Source organism: Protomyctophum parallelum, assembly GCF_964188405.1.
Source record: "Protomyctophum parallelum genome assembly, chromosome: 11".
Lineage (NCBI taxonomy): Eukaryota > Metazoa > Chordata > Actinopteri > Myctophiformes > Myctophidae > Protomyctophum > Protomyctophum parallelum.
In genome coordinates this window covers 47,665,248-47,687,298 of record NC_139707.1, presented here as the reverse complement: position 1 = coordinate 47,687,298, position 22,051 = coordinate 47,665,248, and the positions used below count along the sequence as shown (strand labels likewise).

The 22,051-nt window shown below is 46.1% G+C and overlaps 2 protein-coding genes across 2 annotated transcripts in view; both read left to right on the top strand.

Moving 5' to 3' along the window:
- Positions 1-22,051, top strand: part of LOC310867371 (NLR family CARD domain-containing protein 3-like) — a 139,860-nt gene that overhangs the window by 59,694 nt on the left and 58,115 nt on the right. The gene's annotated exons all lie outside the window — the stretch shown is intronic.
- Positions 1-22,051, top strand: part of LOC310867050 (alsin-like) — a 102,206-nt gene that overhangs the window by 51,929 nt on the left and 28,226 nt on the right. Inside the window, exons 30-34 of the mRNA XM_083776843.1 lie at positions 6,186-6,325; positions 6,613-6,789; positions 8,149-8,263; positions 14,026-14,183; positions 15,296-15,388. Coding sequence (XP_083632969.1) covers positions 6,186-6,325; positions 6,613-6,789; positions 8,149-8,263; positions 14,026-14,183; positions 15,296-15,388 — 683 coding nt within the window. The remainder of the gene's footprint in view (positions 1-6,185; positions 6,326-6,612; positions 6,790-8,148; positions 8,264-14,025; positions 14,184-15,295; positions 15,389-22,051) is intronic.

The following is a 22,051-nucleotide window of genomic DNA, read 5'->3' as shown; positions in this document are numbered from 1 at the left end:
CCAGTAGTGGGCCTAGCTGAAGCTGCTACCAGTATGTCTGGAGCTCAAAGCTCCATTAACAGTTTTTTGCATATACAGTGGGTGCAACTTGGTTTGTTCCCACAGGTCGGATTAGTGCCCCTGGGTACCTGTAGGTCCTATTAGCCAGCTGGTCCCCAGCACAGAGTATCTGGCGCTGCTGACAGCGTAGCTCACAGCTGCTACCAGTAGCTTAAAGTTAAAGCTGTTTATGAACAGGCTATAGCTTGTCTTGTTTTTTAGTAGCCTAGCTGGTCTCCAGCATAGCTCTCTAACTGGCGCTGCTACCTGTAGTTGTAGCCCAAGCGCTTATTATACTATTGAAGATAAAAAGCTATCTGTGTATAGCTTGCCTTACTGTTTGTTGGCCCAGCTGGTACAGGGCAGGCAGCGTATGCGCTCCGCTCCTCCAGCATACGGCCAGCTTGATGTTACTTACTACTAATCGTTTGTTAGCTCAAGCATTTATTAACAGCTATTGGTGTATAGCTTGTTATGTTCATTAGCTGCAGCTGATACAGGCAGCGTACGCGCTCCCTTCCTTCAGCAGGTGGCCCCTATCGGTGGAGCTATCGGTTGTAGCCTTTTCTCCAAAACTAGCTTGTGTCGGTTTATTTAACCAAACCTGGCTGGGGTAGGCAGCGGTAGCGCTCCCTCCTCCCAGCATGAATGCGTAGTAGTGCACACGTGACTAGTGTATTGGAAGTGTCTTTTGTTTCGCTCTGGACTAGCAAACATAAATAATAATGCACTGGAGTTTGGATAAACGTCATAGTGCCGTGATAAACGTTCACATAGGAAACACTACAGCTGCTACATAGCAGCGTCCAAACCTTGACTGAAGGCTACTTTATTATCATAAATTATAAGTAAGCCTCCGCCGGGGGTACAGGTAGCGTAAAGCTCCCCTCCCCCACCGCGACCATGCAGGTCGCACAGTCTATCTAACAGCAACGTTGTGTGCTGTTTCTATGATGCACTTTACATCTGGTTGAATCTCAAAGTGCTACAATGAGCATTTGCATAAACGTAAATGCATATTCACATGCTGCGGCAGGTATAGCAGCATTCAGTTTTTCGATTAAGTCATTATATGCCGATCTAAGTTAAAGCCTCTGCTGGCACAGGCAGCGTACGCGCCCCCTCCCTGCAGCATATGGCCAACACCTAGCAAACCAGTAGCGTCCGCGCCCTGGGCTAGTTGGGACTGGTGTGCACCGGCCGGTCCAAAGGAACCGGTGCCACCACAACGGAGAGCACCCACTTTCGTACCTCGAAAGCCTCTGCTGGTACAGACAGCGTATGCGCTCCCTCAAGCATATGGCCAACACCTAGCAACCAGTAGCGTCCGCGCCCTGGGCTAGTTGGGACTTGTGTGCACCGGCCGGTCCAGAGTAACGGTGCCACCACAATGGAGAGCTCCCACTTTTGTACCTCGTGTGAAGCTCTCCTTCAGCCGTGAGCCGACCTTGGTCCTGCCCCGTGTGCCAGGAGGAAAAGGTCTGACCGCTGACTACAGCAGATCCGAGAGGGCTCAGCTATCTGCGGAGTTGGCCCGCATGAGGGCCATGCTCACTTCAGATAACACCTAGGCACCTCGGAGGGTGCCGAAGCGCCTACCTCTCCGATGCCACAACTGACTCGAGGTTGATGTGCTCTCCCCGACAGCTTAAGCTATGCACTTCCATGACTATGAGGAAGATGCAGAAGGCGGTGCCTCCCAGGCATCAGAGCCGGCCTCCCACTTCTCAGCTCATGCGCATAGCCGTGGAACGCATACTAAAGCAGGCAGTCGGCTCCTCCAAGCGCCTTCTTCTTTGCTGTCTTCGCCGTCCCCCACGCCTGTACCTGGGACAGCTACAGGCCTGCCGGGCGAACGATCAGGGCCTTCTCCCATCTCTATACCGATGGTGAAATCCTGGCAGCCCTGCCCTGATTGGAAAAAGTGTCCTGAGACAACCCGTTGCGACGTGACACTTTAATAGATTTGAACGCACAAGGCGATAAGGGCTGGCCTGGGTTACATGCCAGCCACCAAGCCTGTCATTGCATCTCTCATTGTGTTCCCCAACGAGACCCGGCGGCAGAACGCTAGGTGACCTCGACCCCAGTGCAGGAGCACAGACAACCTGCTCACTGGGGCCTCCTTTTCACACCTAATAGTGGCAACGTTAATACTGGCTCAGTCACCTTTGGTGTGTCACTGGAGGCATTGGCGTCATGTCCTCAGAGCGTGGGCGGCTGATGTCCATCGTATCTCTAGCCCGTCGCCAAGTCGGGTTTTCACAGTCAAGCTTGACTGATGAGCCTAGGCCAACTCTCCGTAGTCTCCCTGAGGAGCCAGGAGCACTAGGTGGTTCAGCCGGGCGAGAATCGCCGGAGCGAACCATCCAGGGGGGGAAGACCAGGCTGCAGCTTGCAGGCCTACGACACATCCCGCCTCCCAAAGGGCCGAGCTCCAACATTGATGAAATCATCTTTACTGCCCTCGGAGCTCGCGTATCACCGCCGGCCCACACTAGAGGCCAGCGTGTTCCCTGGCGTCCCACGCAGGGACCTGACTGTGACTGTGACTTTCCGGGCTGTGCAGTGCCTTCTGACGCCAGCCCCCCATATCCGGCGGGTCAAAATGGCCATTATCAGCAACATGACGAGAGCCCTACTATCAGACCAGGAGTGATGTGTCCTCCTGCCCAAGGGCGCAACAGAGGCGGTATATCCTCAGTCACACTAAGGGAAGTCCGATCTACATACTTCCTCGTGACGCAAGACAGACGGGTGTCGACATGTCTTGAATCTGATGGGACCCAACAGGGTTATGAAGTTCATGCCAGTCTACTGGGCCGAACACGGCAATGTGCTGGAGCGGCAAGTGGTGCGCTCCGCTCTACAGCACACATTCTCATACTTTCGGGCAACACCTCGACTGTGTATCATGTGAGGCATCGGGCAGGGCCACGCTTGCTTGGCTGCTGTAGGGGTCTATGGACCCCCTGACTTGGGCAGCCCCCCCGCCCGACCAGCCTATAGGCAAGTTGTCTGAGTGGAGAGCGGGACTACATGGTAGGCTCTCTCTCCCATCGAAAGCTTCCATGAGGGGAGCGGTACCCCAGCCAATGGTGGTGAACACTAATCAGAGGCTACTTCGGCAGAGCGGAGGTGGACCTCCTCACCCTGGACCTCGCTAACCTCTCTGGCTCTCCCTAACGGAGACACCCAGCCCACCAGGTCAGGACGCAATGGCCCGATGGTTTCATAGAACCTGAACGCCACAAATGGCTGTCAGCCTGCAGGACTTCGTAGGCTTCCTGCCACATAGCCAGTATGAACGGAACGACCTGCATCATTCCTGACACACAGGGCCCTAAGTAGACCACCGCCCACAGGGCACTATCCTCTTAAATGCGCACTGCTAGAGGCACTGCATATGCCTTGTCACTGCCTCTGATACGACCAGCGCCTCAGAGTTACTTAAGAGGGTCACACCATACTGCTGGTTGCCCCCCTCCAGCCAAAAAGTACTTGGTCTCCTCTGCTGAACAGACCTAGTCGGAGGACGCCATGGCGTCTCCCCGACAGAGGTCTCCCCAACTGGGAGGCGGTCGGATATGGCATTCAAATGCTCAACGCCCCCAACTGTGCGTTTGGCCACTGGCGGCCCTGAACCGCTGCCGAGCAGCTGTGTGGAACCAGCCAGGCATGCCACCCTGAATTCAAGGGTGACATCCATGACATCCATCAGGCTACTGTATGATAACCGATGGAACCTATTTCCAACTGAGGTCAGAGCAAAGACCTAGTGCGCTGCTCTGCCTACCTTTCTGGAGTTCCGCAGTCCCTCCTAGACAAGGGCCGATCTCCTACTCTAAAAGCATAAGTAGGGGCAATATCATGCCGATATGCTAGAATCAATATCGCTGTAACGAAGCGTGTCCGTGAGCGGCACGTCCTGTCTGTCAGTGACTTGCGTCTGAAGCAAAGCTCAGACGACCTGAGTGTCTCTGTGGCCGAACAGTGTTCCTCCTGAGGGTGCGGTCACATACACACCTCAACCAGCCTATACGGCTAGCACAGTCTTACCCTCCACCAGGAGAGTGGATTGACGAGCGGGAACTATGGCGCCCAGTGTGGGCCCGGAGAGCCGCTCGTTAGACCTGCCAAATGCATTCGGCGGTCAGAATGACTGTTCCATTGTGACGATGGCCCTTTCAGAGGTGGCGCTCTCTCCAGACAGCGCCCGCCCCACACTATTGTGGATGCCATCAACCACGTTTACGTGGCGAGTGATCGTACCTTACCATTTGGTGTGAGGTGCCACTCTTACGGGAGCGTCCCCACGTCATGGGCTGCCCCGAGGGAAGTACCCCTGGAATATATCTGTGCCGCTGCCTCATGGGCATCACAGCGGGTTGTCTATGTTCCTCTGGGTGAGTGCTGCCACTCCCCATCCGCTAGACGCGGTCCTCTTACGAGAGTCCTCCGAGACTACTCCTTATGGTTTGGGATCGGGATTCCTCGTGACTTGGCTGGTATAAGTCATTCAGTGCTTAAAGCACCGCCTCTGGCGGTCAGCAGGGACGAAATAGAACGATAGTTACGTATGTAACTACGGTTCTATGAGTCCTGAATGACCGCCAGAGGCACTCTTGTCACTCAGAATCCTCGTGTTCGCGCGAGAAAATTCTGTAGAGACTGATCCCCTGCAGACTACCGGAAGATATAGACTACTTCGGGTCATCACGGGGTCAAATTTGACATTGTTTGTATACAATACTCGACGACGCATGCGCGAAGGATGTCTTTCAGTGCTTAAAGCACCGCCTCTGGCGGTCATTCAGGACTCATAGAACCGTAGTTACATACGTAACTATCGATTTAAGTTCATTCTGGTCTTTCTGTCCATGCTTGTTTCCTGCATGTAATTGGTATGGCCATATTATGCTCTTGTTTTGCGATTCATTATAAGAAACTAGACATGTTTAATTTCACATCTCTGAGAGCAACCTCTCATAGGCTACAGGATACATCAAATATAAAGTAATATGGCATAAAAGTGTTTTATTATTATTATTATTATTTTGTTTTACCTGAAATGTAGTGGAGTAGAAGTCAAAGTATTGGAAATTATAAATACTCAAGTAAAGTAGAAATACCTCATTTTTTACGTCCACCACTGGACGTAAACATATCCGCCCCGCCCCCTATCCAATCAGAAGCCTTCCCAGCCCCAAACCTGATGTGGAATGAAATAATGGGATTTAAAAGTATTGTCCATGTAAACACTCATTCGGAATGACCATTTCCCATGTAAACACGCAGCAAAAAACTTACTTCTTAATTAATTAATTCTGAAGTTTTCATTCTGAATGAAAAAGCCCTCATGTAACCGCAGCCATTGTCAGTGGTTTCTATGTCAGTGGAAAACCCCTATGTTTCTATGTCAGTGGTTTCTATGTCAGTGGAAAACCCCTATGTTTCTATGTCAGTGGAAAACCCCTATGTTTCTATGTCAGTGGTTTCTATGTCAGTGGAAAACCCCTATGTTTCTATGTCAGTGGTTTCTATGTCAGTGGTTTTTATGTCAGTGGAAAACCCCTATGTTTCTATGTCAGTTCGTTCTCAAACATTTCATTTTCATTGGGGGACCCCCATCTGATAATATGTTATCAAAGGTTGAAGCAAAGGTTTGAGTTAAAAACGTTCGCTCTGAAAGAATATTATATTCAAAGATTTGCGCCACATTTTCACGACTTTAAAAAAATAGCAGATCTACAAGCTCGGTGCCGCGCTCCGAGCTTGTAGATCTTCCCTGGTGGTTCCTTGAGGGGGCTCCAAATGGCCCCTTACGGGCGAGTAACTCTGAGAGTGGGCATTATGGACCCAAATGGACCTCATGTACTCCATCCGTCCCTTAACCCATTTTGGTGCGGGAACCCCTTTTGGTGTTTTAAACATTATGTTATAATTTAGCTATTGAATAATAGCATATCTACAAGCTCATAGCGCGCCACCGAGTGGCGCGCTATGAACTTGTAGGTCTGCTATTTTTGAAAGATCGTTAGAATGTGCCTCAAATCTTTCCGAAAATTGTCATGATTTAGAAAACGTTTTTTTTACGCCAGGCCTTGAATGGATTAATACTTAGTGCATGTCTCCCCTCCCACCAGCAGGGGCTGCTGTCTCTCCCTAACGGAGACAGCGTAGACGGGCTGTTCAGTGGGGAGTGGTCTACTGGGTTGAAGGTCACGGGAACCTTCGCCAAGTTCAACCTCCACGACGTGGACAATAAACCCAGGAAGATTCTCCAGTGAGTGACTGTAGCTATACTATAGTGCAGGGTTCCCCAATTCATTTTCCTCAAGGGCCATATTTTGACTACGGTACCAGGCCTGGGGGCCGAGTCGGCACGCGCGAGGTCGAGGTCTTGCCCTGAAATTAATGATCAGGGCAAAAAATAATTAGACTAAAATGTTTTTAGTCTAGTTTTTATTTGTTGACGAAATTTCCAGTGTGTGCGTGTGTGTGTGTGTGTGTGTGTGTGCGTGTGTGTGCGCGTGTGTGTGTGTGTGTGTGTGTGTGTGTGTGTGCACATAGAGAGGTGGACGGCAGTGCGGTTCCTGCAGCTCAGAAGTGGCAGTGTGTGTTTGAGGAGTGCTGGAGACGTCTGGGCTGTGGACCCTCTGGACCCACTGGATCCACTGGATCCACTGGAGACCTGAACACAGCCTGGTCCAACATCGCTGTGACCATCACCACCGCACGTAGAGAGAGGTGCACACACACACACACACACACACACACACACACACACACACACACACACTGTGACCATCACCACCACACGCAGAGAGATGTCGTCACACGCTATTGTTAACACGCCGATTGCCCGGTGTTTTATTTTATTTTTATATATATTTTTTTTATCCCACGATTTTGTAACCCATTTTTCACCCCTGTGTCAATCATCTAATGTGACCCTGGGCTCTACACACCCTCCACCAACCTAGTCCCCATATATGGGGGACAAGGGGAGAGCAACGGACTTGAACTCATGCTTCCTTCATGCCTGAGTGTCCAAGTTGCTCCTTTACACCTGACAGGGGGGAGTTTCCCTGGTTGGACGAAGCGCGTGGAAGGAGCACGTTATTCCAACCAGTTCCTTTCCCCTCCATCAGGCGCCCCGGCTGGCCAGGGGGAGGCAGTTTAGAGACCAGGATTACTGCATGTTTTTTGTGAGGGCACCTACTCTAGGGGACACGGGGAGAACATGTGAGGGTACCTACCCTGTAGGGGACACGGGGAGAACATGCAAACTCCACATAGAAAGGCCATAGAAAGGCCCTTTCGCCAACCCCGCCTCGGGTATGGGCACTGATCACGCACGCGGAGGAGGAAACACGCCGCCGGCACCCACAGCGCCCCGAGTGGGAATAGAACCCAGGACCTTCTAGCTGTGAGGCTCCCAGCCTGTGGAGCGACGCTCCCAGCCTGTGGAGCGACGCTCCCAGCCTCCCAGCCTGTGGAGCGACGCTCCCAGCCTGTGGAGCGACGCTCCCAGCCTGTGGAGCGACGCTCCCAGCCTGTGGAGCGACGCTCCCAGCCTGTGGAGCGGTGATATGATGTTAGTTAAATCCTAATTAATCCCGACTCTACGAATGCTTTCTAAATCAGTAGCCAGATCAGTATCGGGCCAGAGGTGAGAACATTAATATGTTAAGCACATTTTAAAACATTGAAGTGTAATCTGGGAATGTTAATGCTTTTGTACTCAGATCAGATGTATTTGCATGTATTTTTGTAAACGATTTAGCATAGGTAGATCACCAGGGACTGGGGTTGCAAATTAGCCTTGGCTATAAACCCCATACAAGCAACGGTTTCATGTTTTTACAACTTGATACATAGTTTTTTGTATTGTCCCTGTTAAATAAACGCATACATAAAAATAGTTCACACACTATTTGTAGGCATGACGGGACGCGCTGTGAGCTTGTGCTGTTCACACTATCTGCTGCTTTTGAAAAGCCAACATGACAAAATGACACGGATGCTTTCCCGGCTGTAACGGGCTATACTGCGTGTGCGTGCGTGTGCCTGCGTGCATGTGTGTGTGCGTGCGTGTGTGTGTAGTCCACAGCTCAGCAGATCTCAGATCAGGGTTCTGGAGCAGTTGGAGTTCATTCCTCGACACGAAGAAGCGGTGACCGCTGCAAACTACGACAACATACCACGATACCTGGCCAAGGTAAACTATATATGACCGCTGCAAACTACGACAACATACCAAGATACCTGGCCACGGTAAACTATATATGACCGCTGCAAACTACGACAACATGCCAAGATACCTGGCCAAGGTAAACTATATATGACCGCTGCAAACTACGACAACATACCACGATACCTGGCCAAGGTAAACTATATATGACCGCTGCAAACTAAGACAACATACCAAGATACCTGGCCAAGGTAAACTATATATGACCGCTGCAAACTACGACAACATGCCAAGATACCTGGCCAAGGTAAACTATATATGACCGCTGCAAACTACGACAACATACCACGATACCTGGCCAAGGTAAACTATATATGACCGCTGCAAACTAAGACAACATACCACGATACCTGGCCAAGGTAAACTATATATGACCGCTGCAAACTACGACAACATGCCAAGATACCTGGCCACGGTAAACTATATATGACCGCTGCAAACTACGACAACATACCAAGATACCTGGCCAAGGTAAACTATATATGACCGCTGCAAACTACGACAACATACCAAGATACCTGGCCAAGGTAAACTATATATGACCGCTGCAAACTACGACAACATACCACGATACCTGGCCAAGGTAAACTATATATGACCGCTGCAAACTACGACAACATACCAAGATACCTGGCCAAGGTAAACTATATATGACCGCTGCAAACTACGACAACATACCACGATACCTGGCCAAGGTAAACTATATATGACCGCTGCAAACTACGACAACATACCACGGTACCTGGCCAAGGTAAACTATATATGACCGCTGCAAACTACGACAACATACCACGATACCTGGCCAAGGTAAACTATATATGACCGCTGCAAACTACGACAACATACCAAGATACCTGGCCAAGGTAAACTATATATGACCGCTGCAAACTACGACAACATGCCAAGATACCTGGCCAAGGTAAACTATATATGACCGCTGCAAACTACGACAACATACCACGATACCTGGCCAAGGTAAACTATATATGACCGCTGCAAACTACGACAACATGCCAAGATACCTGGCCAAGGTAAACTATATATGACCGCTGCAAACTACGACAGCATACCAAGATACCTGGCCAAGGTAAACTATATATGACCGCTGCAAACTACGACAACATACCAAGATACCTGGCCAAGGTACCGGTATACTATATATGACCGCTGCAAACTACGACAACATACCACGATACCTGGCCAAGGTAAACTATATATGACCGCTGCAAACTACGACAACATACCAAGATACCTGGCCAAGGTAAACTATATATGACCGCTGCAAACTACGACAACATACCAAGATACCTGGCCAAGGTAAACTATATATGACCGCTGCAAACTACGACAACATACCAAGATACCTGGCCAAGGTAAACTATATATGACCGCTGCAAACTACGACAGCATACCAAGATACCTGGCCAAGGTAAACTATATATGACCTCTGCAAACTACGACAACATACCAAGATACCTGGCCAGGGTAAACTATATATGACCGCTGCAAACTACGACAACATACCAAGATACCTGGCCAGGGTAAACTATATATGACCGCTGCAAACTACGACAACATACCACGATACCTGGCCAAGGTAAACTATATATGACCGCTGCAAACTACGACAACATACCAAGATACCTGGCCAAGGTAAACTATATATGACCGCTGCAAACTACGACAACATACCAAGATACCTGGCCAAGGTAAACTATATATGACCGCTGCAAACTACGACAACATACCAAGATACCTGGCCAAGGTAAACTATATATGACCGCTGCAAACTACGACAGCATACCAAGATACCTGGCCAAGGTAAACTATATATGACCTCTGCAAACTACGACAACATACCAAGATACCTGGCCAGGGTAAACTATATATGACCGCTGCAAACTACGACAACATACCAAGATACCTGGCCAAGGTAAACTATATATGACCGCTGAAAACTACGACAACATACCAAGATACCTGGCCAAGGTAAACTATATATGACCGCTGCAAACTACGACAACATGCCAAGATACCTGGCCAGGGTAAACTATATATGACCGCTGCAAACTACGACAACATACCAAGATACCTGGCCAAGGTAAACTATATATGACCGCTGCAAACTACGACAACATGCCAAGATACCTGGCCAAGGTAAACTATATATGACCGCTGCAAACTACGACAACATACCAAGATACCTGGCCAAGGTAAACTATATATGACCGCTGAAAACTACGACAACATACCAAGATACCTGGCCAAGGTAAACTATATATGACCGCTGCAAACTACGACAACATGCCAAGATACATGGCCAAGGTAAACTATATATGACCGCTGCAAACTACGACAACATACCACGGTACCTGGCCAAGGTAAACTATATATGACCGCTGCAAACTACGACAACATACCACGATACCTGGCCAAGGTAAACTATATATGACCGCTGCAAACTACGACAACATACCAAGATACCTGGCCAAGGTATACTATATATGACCGCTGCAAACTACGACAACATGCCAAGATACCTGGCCACGGTAAACTATATATGACCGCTGCAAACTACGACAACATACCAAGATACCTGGCCAAGGTAAACTATATATGACCGCTGCAAACTACGACAACATACCAAGATACCTGGCCAAGGTAAACTATATATGACCGCTGCAAACTACGACAACATACCAAGATACCTGGCCAAGGTATACTATATATGACCGCTGCAAACTACGACAACATGCCAAGATACCTGGCCACGGTAAACTATATATGACCGCTGCAAACTACGACAACATACCAAGATACCTGGCCAAGGTAAACTATATATGACCGCTGCAAACTACGACAACATACCAAGATACCTGGCCAAGGTAAACTATATATGACCGCTGCAAACTACGACAACATACCACGATACCTGGCCAAGGTAAACTATATATGACCGCTGCAAACTACGACAACATACCAAGATACCTGGCCAAGGTAAACTATATATGACCGCTGCAAACTACGACAACATACCACGATACCTGGCCAAGGTAAACTATATATGACCGCTGCAAACTACGACAACATACCAAGATACCTGGCCAAGGTAAACTATATATGACCGCTGCAAACTACGACAACATACCAAGATACCTGGCCAAGGTAAACTATATATGACCGCTGCAAACTACGACAACATACCAAGATACCTGGCCAAGGTAAACTATATATGACCGCTGCAAACTACGACAACATACCACGGTACCTGGCCAAGGTAAACTATATATGACCGCTGCAAACTACGACAACATACCAAGATACCTGGCCAAGGTAAACTATATATGACCGCTGCAAACTACGACAACATGCCAAGATACCTGGCCAAGGTAAACTATATATGACCGCTGCAAACTACGACAACATACCAAGATACCTGGCCAGGGTAAACTATATATGACCGCTGCAAACTACGACAACATACCACGATACCTGGCCAAGGTAAACTATATGACCGCTGCAAACTACGACAACATGCCAAGATACCTGGCCAAGGTAAACTATATATGACCGCTGCAAACTACGACAACATACCAAGATACCTGGCCAAGGTAAACTATATATGACCGCTGCAAACTACGACAACATACCAAGATACCTGGCCAAGGTAAACTATATATGACCGCTGCAAACTACGACAACATACCAAGATACCTGGCCAAGGTATACTATATATGACCGCTGCAAACTACGACAACATACCAAGATACCTGGCCAAGGTAAACTATATATGACCGCTGCAAACTACGACAACATACCAAGATACCTGGCCAAGGTAAACTATATATGACCGCTGCAAACTACGACAACATACCAAGATACCTGGCCACGGTAAACTATATATGACCGCTGCAAACTACGACAACATACCAAGATACCTGGCCAAGGTAAACTATATATGACCGCTGCAAACTACGACAACATACCACGATACCTGGCCAAGGTAAACTATATATGACCGCTGCAAACTACGACAACATGCCAAGATACCTGGCCAAGGTAAACTATATATGACCTCTGCAAACTACGACAACATACCAAGATACCTGGCCAAGGTAAACTATATATGACCGCTGCAAACTACGACAACATACCAAGATACCTGGCCAAGGTAAACTATATATGACCGCTGCAAACTACGACAACATACCACGGTACCTGGCCAAGGTAAACTATATATGACCGCTGCAAACTACGACAACATACCAAGATACCTGGCCAAGGTAAACTATATATGACCGCTGCAAACTACGACAACATACCAAGATACCTGGCCAAGGTAAACTATATATGACCGCTGCAAACTACGACAACATACCAAGATACCTGGCCAAGGTAAACTATATATGACCGCTGCAAACTACGACAACATACCAAGATACCTGGCCAAGGTAAACTATATATGACCGCTGCAAACTACGACAACATGCCAAGATACCTGGCCAAGGTATACGTCTGCGTGTGCACAAGTGTTGTTTTCGTCGACTAAAACGAAGACGAAAAATGTTCGATGAATGTTCGTTCCACTGACGATAACTAAACGGAAACTACATGAAAACTAAGCCATGATGACTAAAACCAATACTAAATATACTGACAATTTCGTCAACAAATAAAAACTAAACTAAAATGTTAGGAAGGGACTATCATTTTACACTTAAATACACTGAAAATAGCAGATCTACAAGCTCACGACTGTGACACGTGAGTTTGTAGATTGGCCAAGGTAAGCGTTGTTTTTGGCAGCAAATTTCTATTTTAGTTTTAGTCATAGTCTCTTGAATAGTTTTCACTTAGTTTTAGTCACATTTTTGTCACCTGGAATGTATTAGTGTTAGTCTAGTTTTAGTCGACTAAATGTCATAAGACTTTAGTCGACGAAATCTACAGTTGATTTAGTCGACTAAAATGTGTTTTGGCGGGCCTTGATGCCGATGTAATGACTGTTTTAACACTTGCTGAAAATAGCCGATCTACAAGCTCACAATGTGTCACAGCTCGATGCGTTATGAGCTTGTAGATCTGCTATTTTCAGCATGCAACGAAGTGTAAAATGACTTATACTGGATCGTTGTCCACTAGTCCCTTCCTAATATTTGAGTCTAGTTTTTATTTGTTGTCGAAATTGTCAGTATATTTAGTCTTAGTTTTAGTCACCATAGCTTAGTTTCCATTTAGTTTTTGTCAGTGAAAAAAGGTAGTCGACGAACATTTTCGTCTTGGTTTTAGTCGACGAAAACAACACTGGTGCACGTCTGCGTGTGCACGTTACTTTTACTTTTTCAAACGCACACACGACTCATCTCTGTGTGTGTGTGTGTGTGTGTGTGTGTGTGTGTGTGTGTGTGTGTGTGTGTGTGTGTGTGTGTGTGTGTGTGTGTGTGTGTGTGTGTGTGTGTGTGTGTGTGTGTGTGTGTGTGTGTGTGTGTGTGTGTGTGTGTGTGTGTGTGTGTGTGTGTGTGTGTGTGTGTGTGTGTGTGTGTGTGTGTGTGTGTGTGTGTGTGTGTGTGTGTGTGTGTGTGTGTGTGTGTGTGTGTGTGTGTGTGTGTGTGTGTGTGTGTGTGTGTGTGTGTGTGTGTGTGTGTGTGTGTGTGTGTGCGTGCGTGCGTGCGTGCGTGCGTGCGTGCGTGCGTGTGTGTCTGTGTGCACGCGTGTGTGTGTGTGCACAGGCATGTGAGACTCCTCTCCATCCTCTCGGCTGGTTGGTGGAGACGCTGGTGACATCATACAGGATGACCTATGTGGGCGTCGGCTCCAACCGCAGGCTCCTCCCACAGGCTGTGCAGGAATTCCAATCTTACATGACACGCCTCTTCAATGTGGTCCGGTAGGCCACGCCCCTCCCAGTGATGTCACATAGGTGTCCAGTGTAATGGGACCCAGAGGGTGGTCTTTTAGGCCCATTATGTTTTCACCATTTGATGAGATTTAGACTTGCTGACCCCAAACAAAATATTTTTTGTTATCGTTGGATATGATTTTGTCCACAATTCCATTCTCTAATTATGTAGACTCCTTATAAATGTAGTAATACAGATGTTTAACAATTGGACCCGTAAGGTCCAAGGAGCCTATTTCCTGTTTCTGTAGCCATGAGGCCCATAGGGGCAGGAGCCTATCTCCTGTTTCTGTAGCCATGAGGCCCATAGGGGCAGGAGCCTATCTCCTGTTTCTGTAGCCATGAGGCCCATAGGGGCAGGAGCCTATCTCCTGTTTCTGTAGCCATGAGGCCCATAGGGGCAGGAGCCTATCTCCTGTTTCTGTAGCCATGAGGCCCATAGGGGCAGGAGCCTATCTCCTGTTTCTGTAGCCATGAGGCCCATAGGGGCAGGAGCCTATCTCCTGTTTCTGTAGCCATGAGGCCCATAGGGCAGGAGCCTATCTCCTGTTTCTGTAGCCATGAGGCCCATAGGGGCAGGAGCCTATCTCCTGTTTCTGTAGCCATGAGGCCCATAGGGCAGGAGCCTATCTCCTGTTTCTGTAGCCATGAGGCCAGGAGCCTATCTCCTGTTTCTGTAGCGTGAGGCAGCTTGATGTACAAGTACACCCCCTGGACATGACGCTAGCATGTCGCAGGGACTTACCCCAAATCCAACCCTTGATGCTGAGTGTCAAGCAGGGAGGCACTGGGTCCCATTTTTACAGTCTTTGGTATGACCCGGGCGGGGATCGAACCCCGACCTCCCAGTCTCAGGGCGGACACTCTAACCACAAGGCCACTGAGTTTCAGAAAGTATTTATTTAAAGACCTGTAAGCCTCGTTAAAGACAACTCGGATCGTGACAACTCATGACAACAAATTCAATTTTTGGGGCCGAAACAAATAATTACAAATACTGTACGTAAATATATGCAAATCCACATATATATAACCAAATTATAAAAACACTTCTGAAAAACTCCTCTGAAATGTGTGTGTGTGTGTGTCTCTCTCTTCAGGTTTCTGTTTCCAGGGTTACCAGATGAGGGGTACATCATCTCCGACGGGCCCCCCTCCCCCTCTGCAGATGTCGATGAGACCACACAGCAGGGGTCAGTCAGCACGCACGCCACGCACGCACACACACACGCACGCACACACACACACACACACACACACACACACACACACACACACACACACACACACACACACACACACACACACACACACACGTCACTCATTTACAGTCACTTCAGACATGCTCTAGTATGTGAAGAGTCTGTGTGTGATATTAACTCATTTTGGATTTAAAAAAAAAGAAAAGTTTTTCTCCTGAACAGTTAAGGTGGTTGCACACTGGGAGCGTTTTTCGGAAAACTGACAGAAAAACGCTGCTAAAAATCCTAAATCGTGTCCGGTGTGTAGGGGGGACCTTTATGGCTGTATTTTGAGTGTCTTAAGTACCAGGTCTTATTCCCTAACTTCCCTAACTCTTAAACTAAAGACCTGGAGGCGTGATCAATGCCATTTGGCTATTCTGAGTGGCCAAAGAGCATTGATCACGCCTCCAGGTCTTTAGTTTACTCAAGTTAGGGAATAAGACCTGGTACTTAAGACACGCAAAATACAGCCCTTAGTCTTTAAATCGTGTCCGGTGTGTAGGGACAAAAAGATTCATTGATTGATTGATTTATATTTATATTTCAGAATTACAGTACATTTCAAGTACAACTCTATAGAGGGTATGCGCATGCTTAAAGTGAATGGCCCATCGAGTGGCAAAGCAACAGGCAAAGAGAGTTTAACATTGTTTAATGTTGTTTAATGCAATCAGAGAGGACTTTTCTGTTTGGATGTATGGGCTGTCAAGGCCAGAAAGTAGTTTTTTGCCTCTCAGTAGGCGTTCCTGCATAACTTCCTGGTTTGATGATGACCTCACCCCTGCCCACTTTGACAGGCTTAGGGTCGACGACAGAGTACAGCATCTTGCAATGGGTCTGGTCCACAAGATTCGATACACCACCAAGATACCCATGTACCTGTCTAAATACTTCCTTAATGTAAACGAAGTCCACACCCACAACACCAGAGGGAGTGCAACAAACCATGTACAACCCAGATTCGTCACAAACAAGGGACTAAATTATTTTCGCTCCTATGCCACCAAAATGTGGAACGCCCTACCAACAGTCATTAAGACATGTGAATCCCTTGACTCCTTCAAAACCGCTCTCAAAGGTCACCTACGGATGGCTGCAATTCGAAACTGGCCTCTGTAAAATCTGAATCCCTCCCCCCCCCTGTCCCCTCACTGTATATGTATCTTTTCCCTTTTTGCTTCCTATATGATGGATTCCTGTTCTGTTCTTTAACTACATAGAAGTGTCTATTTGTACGTCTCTAAATGTTTTGATGAATTGAACATGGTGGACCCTCTTGTAAACAAGTGTAATGCTTAATTGGGTCGTCCACTCACAGTTAACAGTCTCTGTATTGAGTTTGTGCTTGAAATGTACTGTAATTCTGCAAACTGTTAATACATATTTCAATCAATCAAAAAAAGTCACGCGCATACCCTCTATACAAAAACTGTTAACGACACCATGAAGCATTACACTTGTTTACAAGAGGGCCCACCATTTTCAATTCATCAAAATCACATATGATATAATAGAGAATTAAAGGCTAGGGTGATTCACACAATAATGACAACTATTAATAATAACCATAGGCCTGCCTAATGGTACCTATAATATGATAATTGTGAGAAATTACACTGAATCATAAGATGTGCAATTGCTGTGAAAGTGATTGCAACGATGTTATGATTCACTGCCGTTATTGTACTTTTACACACATTTACAGTTATATTACAGTTGTAGTTCTTGATGTGAGTGAACGATGAATGAGATAATCTACATCACAATATTAGTCATTATTATTATTATTATTATATTAGTAATCAGGTAGGCGGTATATAATATTAACCCTATAACATTTTCATAATGTTGCTGATGTCTGAGTTGGGCGGGTCTTTAAGTACCTTCTTGATGCTCAGTGACATCATAGAATAGGTTTGTTTCCCTGCCCACATCCCTGGCTTTTCCTACAGGCAGGTGTTGGGGTGAATTTCATCCGTGTTTAGTGATGGTGTGATAGTGGAAAATCCAATACACCCACAGTGGGACTTTTTTAATGTTTTGTATTGTTTTCTTCACTGGAACATTCTCACATGTCTTAGGAATGGGTGGACCAAAGGAGAGTTCCCAACTTCATTTATCTTTTTTTTTAGGAATATTAAAAAATATATATTTTTTTCGCAGATGTTGCTCCCCCCTATGATGGCCCCCCATGAAATCAATTATTTTTTTGTCAATATCAATATATATTTTGATGATAAATATTTTTAGTACAACTCTGCTTCTTCTTCCATGTTGTCTTGAGTAGATCTTCATTCACCAACCTGGAACCAAACGGCATCATACGAGTTTAAACCATAGACTGTAAAAAACATGGACAAAGCGTTCCCCAGGTTTAACATGAACGTAAAATGAAGCCTAAAATTCCTTGCAATGGAAGTCGCCATCTTTCTAGATCCGTTTGGGCCCAGCTGGCCATTGGCTGGCCCAGACAACGAGGCGGGACTTCCCCCCTTCCTATTCGTTGGTTTTTATTTTGACTCGAGTGGGTGGGGGATCCCGATCATAGACTGTAACGGTAGCCACGCCCCTCAGAACATACGCGACTTTATGGTCATTTTTTTAATTAATGGGACCATAATTTTCCAAAAAGAATATTATGACATTAGAAATGAGACTTTAAACTAGTGACTGGAAGCAGAAAGTATTCATGACCATGTTTATTAAGGTAATGCAGTCTAGGTGAAGTTGGGCCCAAGTACATGGACCTCTATGGGGCTATGGGTTTTTTGGGCCCAATGACAGCGCCACAACAGGCCTGTTACGCACCTTCGTCTAGGGTGAAGGTAAACAACATAATGTGAGAGGAGACAGGGTTGAAAATAACTTTAGTTTATTGTTGTAGCTCTTTTCTTTGTCAACAGAGACAATGGATTCAAATTAATGGTGCTTGTCAGCTTTTCAGTTCACGGTTTACATAGCAAAAGTATCTATCTAGAAAATAAAAGGTTTACCCCTAACTCAATCCCTAACCAAGAACAAAAATACAATACTAAACCCTAACTAACCTAACTAACAGAATTACAATGAAGAGAAAAACAAAAAGGGACCTAACACCCTTACAAAAGGACAGTGGGTTACATTAGACAAATACTACAGACAGAATAATAACAATAATAATAACAAACTAGGGTTTTACTTTTAAAGGGAACAAACAGATAACAAAAGGAACTAAGGCAAAACTTACAGAACAAAACGGAATCGAAGACAAAGAAACTAAAACAAACAAAAGCAAACAAAAGGGCAGGCAAAGGGTGGAGGACAGAGGAACTGAGTCTCTGCTGCAAACTGCTGTCGTCCTCTCCAGAGCAAAAGTTCAACTGAGCTTTTATAGGCAACAGCCAACTAGGCACAGCCAACTGGGATTAGGGTGTGGGCGAAGACACCCAATCAGGAAGGAGGGGCAGGTCCGAACATGGACCTGTCAATCTCACAGGCAAGTCTGCATTCAATCATTCACTGCCAGCCATCAGCCTTTCTCACTCTCCAACATACTCCATTCAGCTCCATTCAATACCTTACATGAAACACAGAAAGAAACAAATTATAATACAAGCCATCCACAGAAGACCAACATTTCCATACTATAAATATTATTCACAGCTCAACTAATTATCATAACAATTAACCATCACAACATCAATAACAAATACTCAGAAGGACCATGGTCCGTAACAAGGCCATTATATGAACTTTCAGGAAATCAGTTCTTTTTGGTTTTTAGTCCAACATTTGGACGCTAATTATGAATTGAGTAGGCAAAACCATACCTATATTAGATTGTTATCACCATGAAACTTCCCCAATTGAGTACTTACATGAAGGCAATGATTTTTATATTACAAATTTTACATTTTAAAATATGCAAATGAGGCATTATGTAGGAAAATATGCAAAATAATCAAAAATATGAAAAAGGTACTACTGTGGAAGGGTTATCATGTTTCCACTATCATTCCCACTGGGAACCAACTGGTGGAAAAGGGGTCAGACTGACTAGGAAAAAATGTGCGCAATTCTTTTCATGATTATTGGTGAGGACCTATTATAGGAAGATAGGTTGAAAAGTGGTGAAGTGGTCCTTTAAATACAGAGTTATCTAAAGCAGCGTTCGTTCTGAAGATGTATCAAATAAAACAGAAACTTACCACGGCTTGTTCCTGGACCTGGGGAATGGAAAACAATACATAGAACATGTTAAAATATTAGTAGTACATTTGAGTCCAATCCACAGCATGTTGAGCATGATTAAATACTTTTAACCATATGAGGCTATCTGCCTTTGTTATCAGGACTAGAGGTATATATATATATATATATATACATATACATATACATCAAAAGGGAGCCCCTTTTGGTGTTAGCATTATGTTATGCTTTAGCTATTCAAAAATAGCAGATCTACAAGCTCGTAGCGCGCCACCGAGTGGCGCGCTACGAGCTTGTAGGTCTGCTATTTTTGAAAAATCGAAGTACGACTGACATAGAAACATAGCTTTTTCAGAGAACTGTCAGGATGTAGAAGACATTTTTTGAATCTGATCTCAGGTCAGAATGGGTTAAATCAATTGGCATGTTTCAATGCAACACATTCATCGTCGGGGGTGGGGGGAGTCCTATTGCATTATGCATTACACTGTACTGTATCACCATACTGCACTGCACTGTGCATACTGTACTGTATCACTGTACTACCTTTCTTACCTTTGTTTTGGAATAGTTAACTTGGGCGTAGGTCACTTCTGGTTCTTCCACTCCTACAGACAGACAGACCGACATTGAATTAATTCTGTCCTGGCCATATAAGGAGCATGTCTTGAGTGTACAGGGTTTGATGAGGTCAGATCAACATAATGGAATGTCAGAACCGGTCAGCGCCATATATGGAGATTTAGAGACGTACAAATAGACACTTCTAAGTTCTATATAGTTAAAGAACAGAACAGGAATTCATCATAAAGGAAGCAAAAAGGGAAAAGATACATATACAGTGAGGGGAAAGGGGGGCGGTGGGGGGATTCAGATTTTACGGGGGCCAGTTTTGAATTGCAGCCGTCCGTAGGTGCCCTTTGAGGGCGGTTTTGAAGGAGTCATGGGATTCACATGTCTTAATGACTGTTGGTAGGGCGTTCCACTGTTTGGTGGCATAGGAGCGAATAGAATTTAGTCCCTTGTTTGTGCCGAATCTGGGTTGTACATGGTTCGTTGCACTCCCTCTGGTGTTGTCTAGAGTTTGAATGGAGACCGTATGCACCATAGGGGCCAGACCTGGTTACCATTCATGGGGGGCTGACCTGGGCACAGGGGGACAGTCAGACAGATATTTTGTGAAACCACTAAGGAAATCGGGACTTCCTGAAAGTTCATATAATGGCCTGTTGTGGCGCTGTCATTGGGCCCAAAAAAACCCCATATCTCCATAGAGGTCCATGTATTTGGGCCCAACTTCACCTAGGTCCTGATTCTTCAAAAACGAAATGCGCCAGAGTGTAACGGTGACGGAAACAGATATCGTATTTATCCGTCCGATCAAGCTACGTTGAGATGACGTGTTATTCAGAGAGTGGTGTGTACCACAGGTGCGCTGGCGTATCGCAGGTGTATGTCATACTGAAAGCAGCGGGTGCAAAGTGATCGGAAAAGCAACCGACAACCTCATCTGCATTGATCCACGCCCCATATCGACCATAAAAGGCTTCAAGCATGACTCAGCAGACAGCAGTTTGTCTGAGATCACAGCCGCGGTCACTGCTATATCCATGAAGCTTACAATGGTGCGTGCTCCGCTGAAGCAATATAATTATAATTTATTTAATTAAGTTCGGGACCAAGGCGGGTGTTCACTCACACCTTTGCAGAGGTAAAACATATATGTCAATGCAAAAGTCGTCTTTTCAGAGAGAGCGAGAGAGAGAGAGACGAGAGAGGGAGGGGGGCTGCATGGGCCCTCGACACTGTTGCGCGATAAAGAACAGTAGCCCATAGCCCCATACATTCATAAGTAAATATATTATAGGCCTACCTCGTAGGCCTGGGATCCTCTTGTCTGAAGAAATTATAATCCAGTGAGTTTATCCAGTGAGTTAAACTATTCTGTGTGTGGCATCCATGTGATCAATATCAATATACATTATTATAAATTCTGTCTGTGTGTCCGTCATGTTCACGAGTGGAGGTGAGCTGGTTTAAAACTGATATGACTGGCCAACTTTCAAACACGCTGCATTCATTAGGCTAATATTGGTCTTCTATTTTTTTTATATATGGCTAATTAGCCCTATTCATTTTCCAATGTGAATCGGATCGGCAGTACGCTGCTGTCTGCCCTCCGCCACACACACACACACACACACACACACACACACACACACACACACACCGACCGACAGTCAACTGACTAAGGAGCTCCGTAACAAAACAATTTCAATAGGCCTGCCGTCTACTGCAGGCATTAACAATGTTGGATTCGTACAGTGCAGAATGCAGATCGATAAGCCTATGTTCTTATTATAATTGTGAGTTTGTTTTTTAACATGCGCGAGAGCCGATCTACAAGCTCACAGCGCTGTGAGT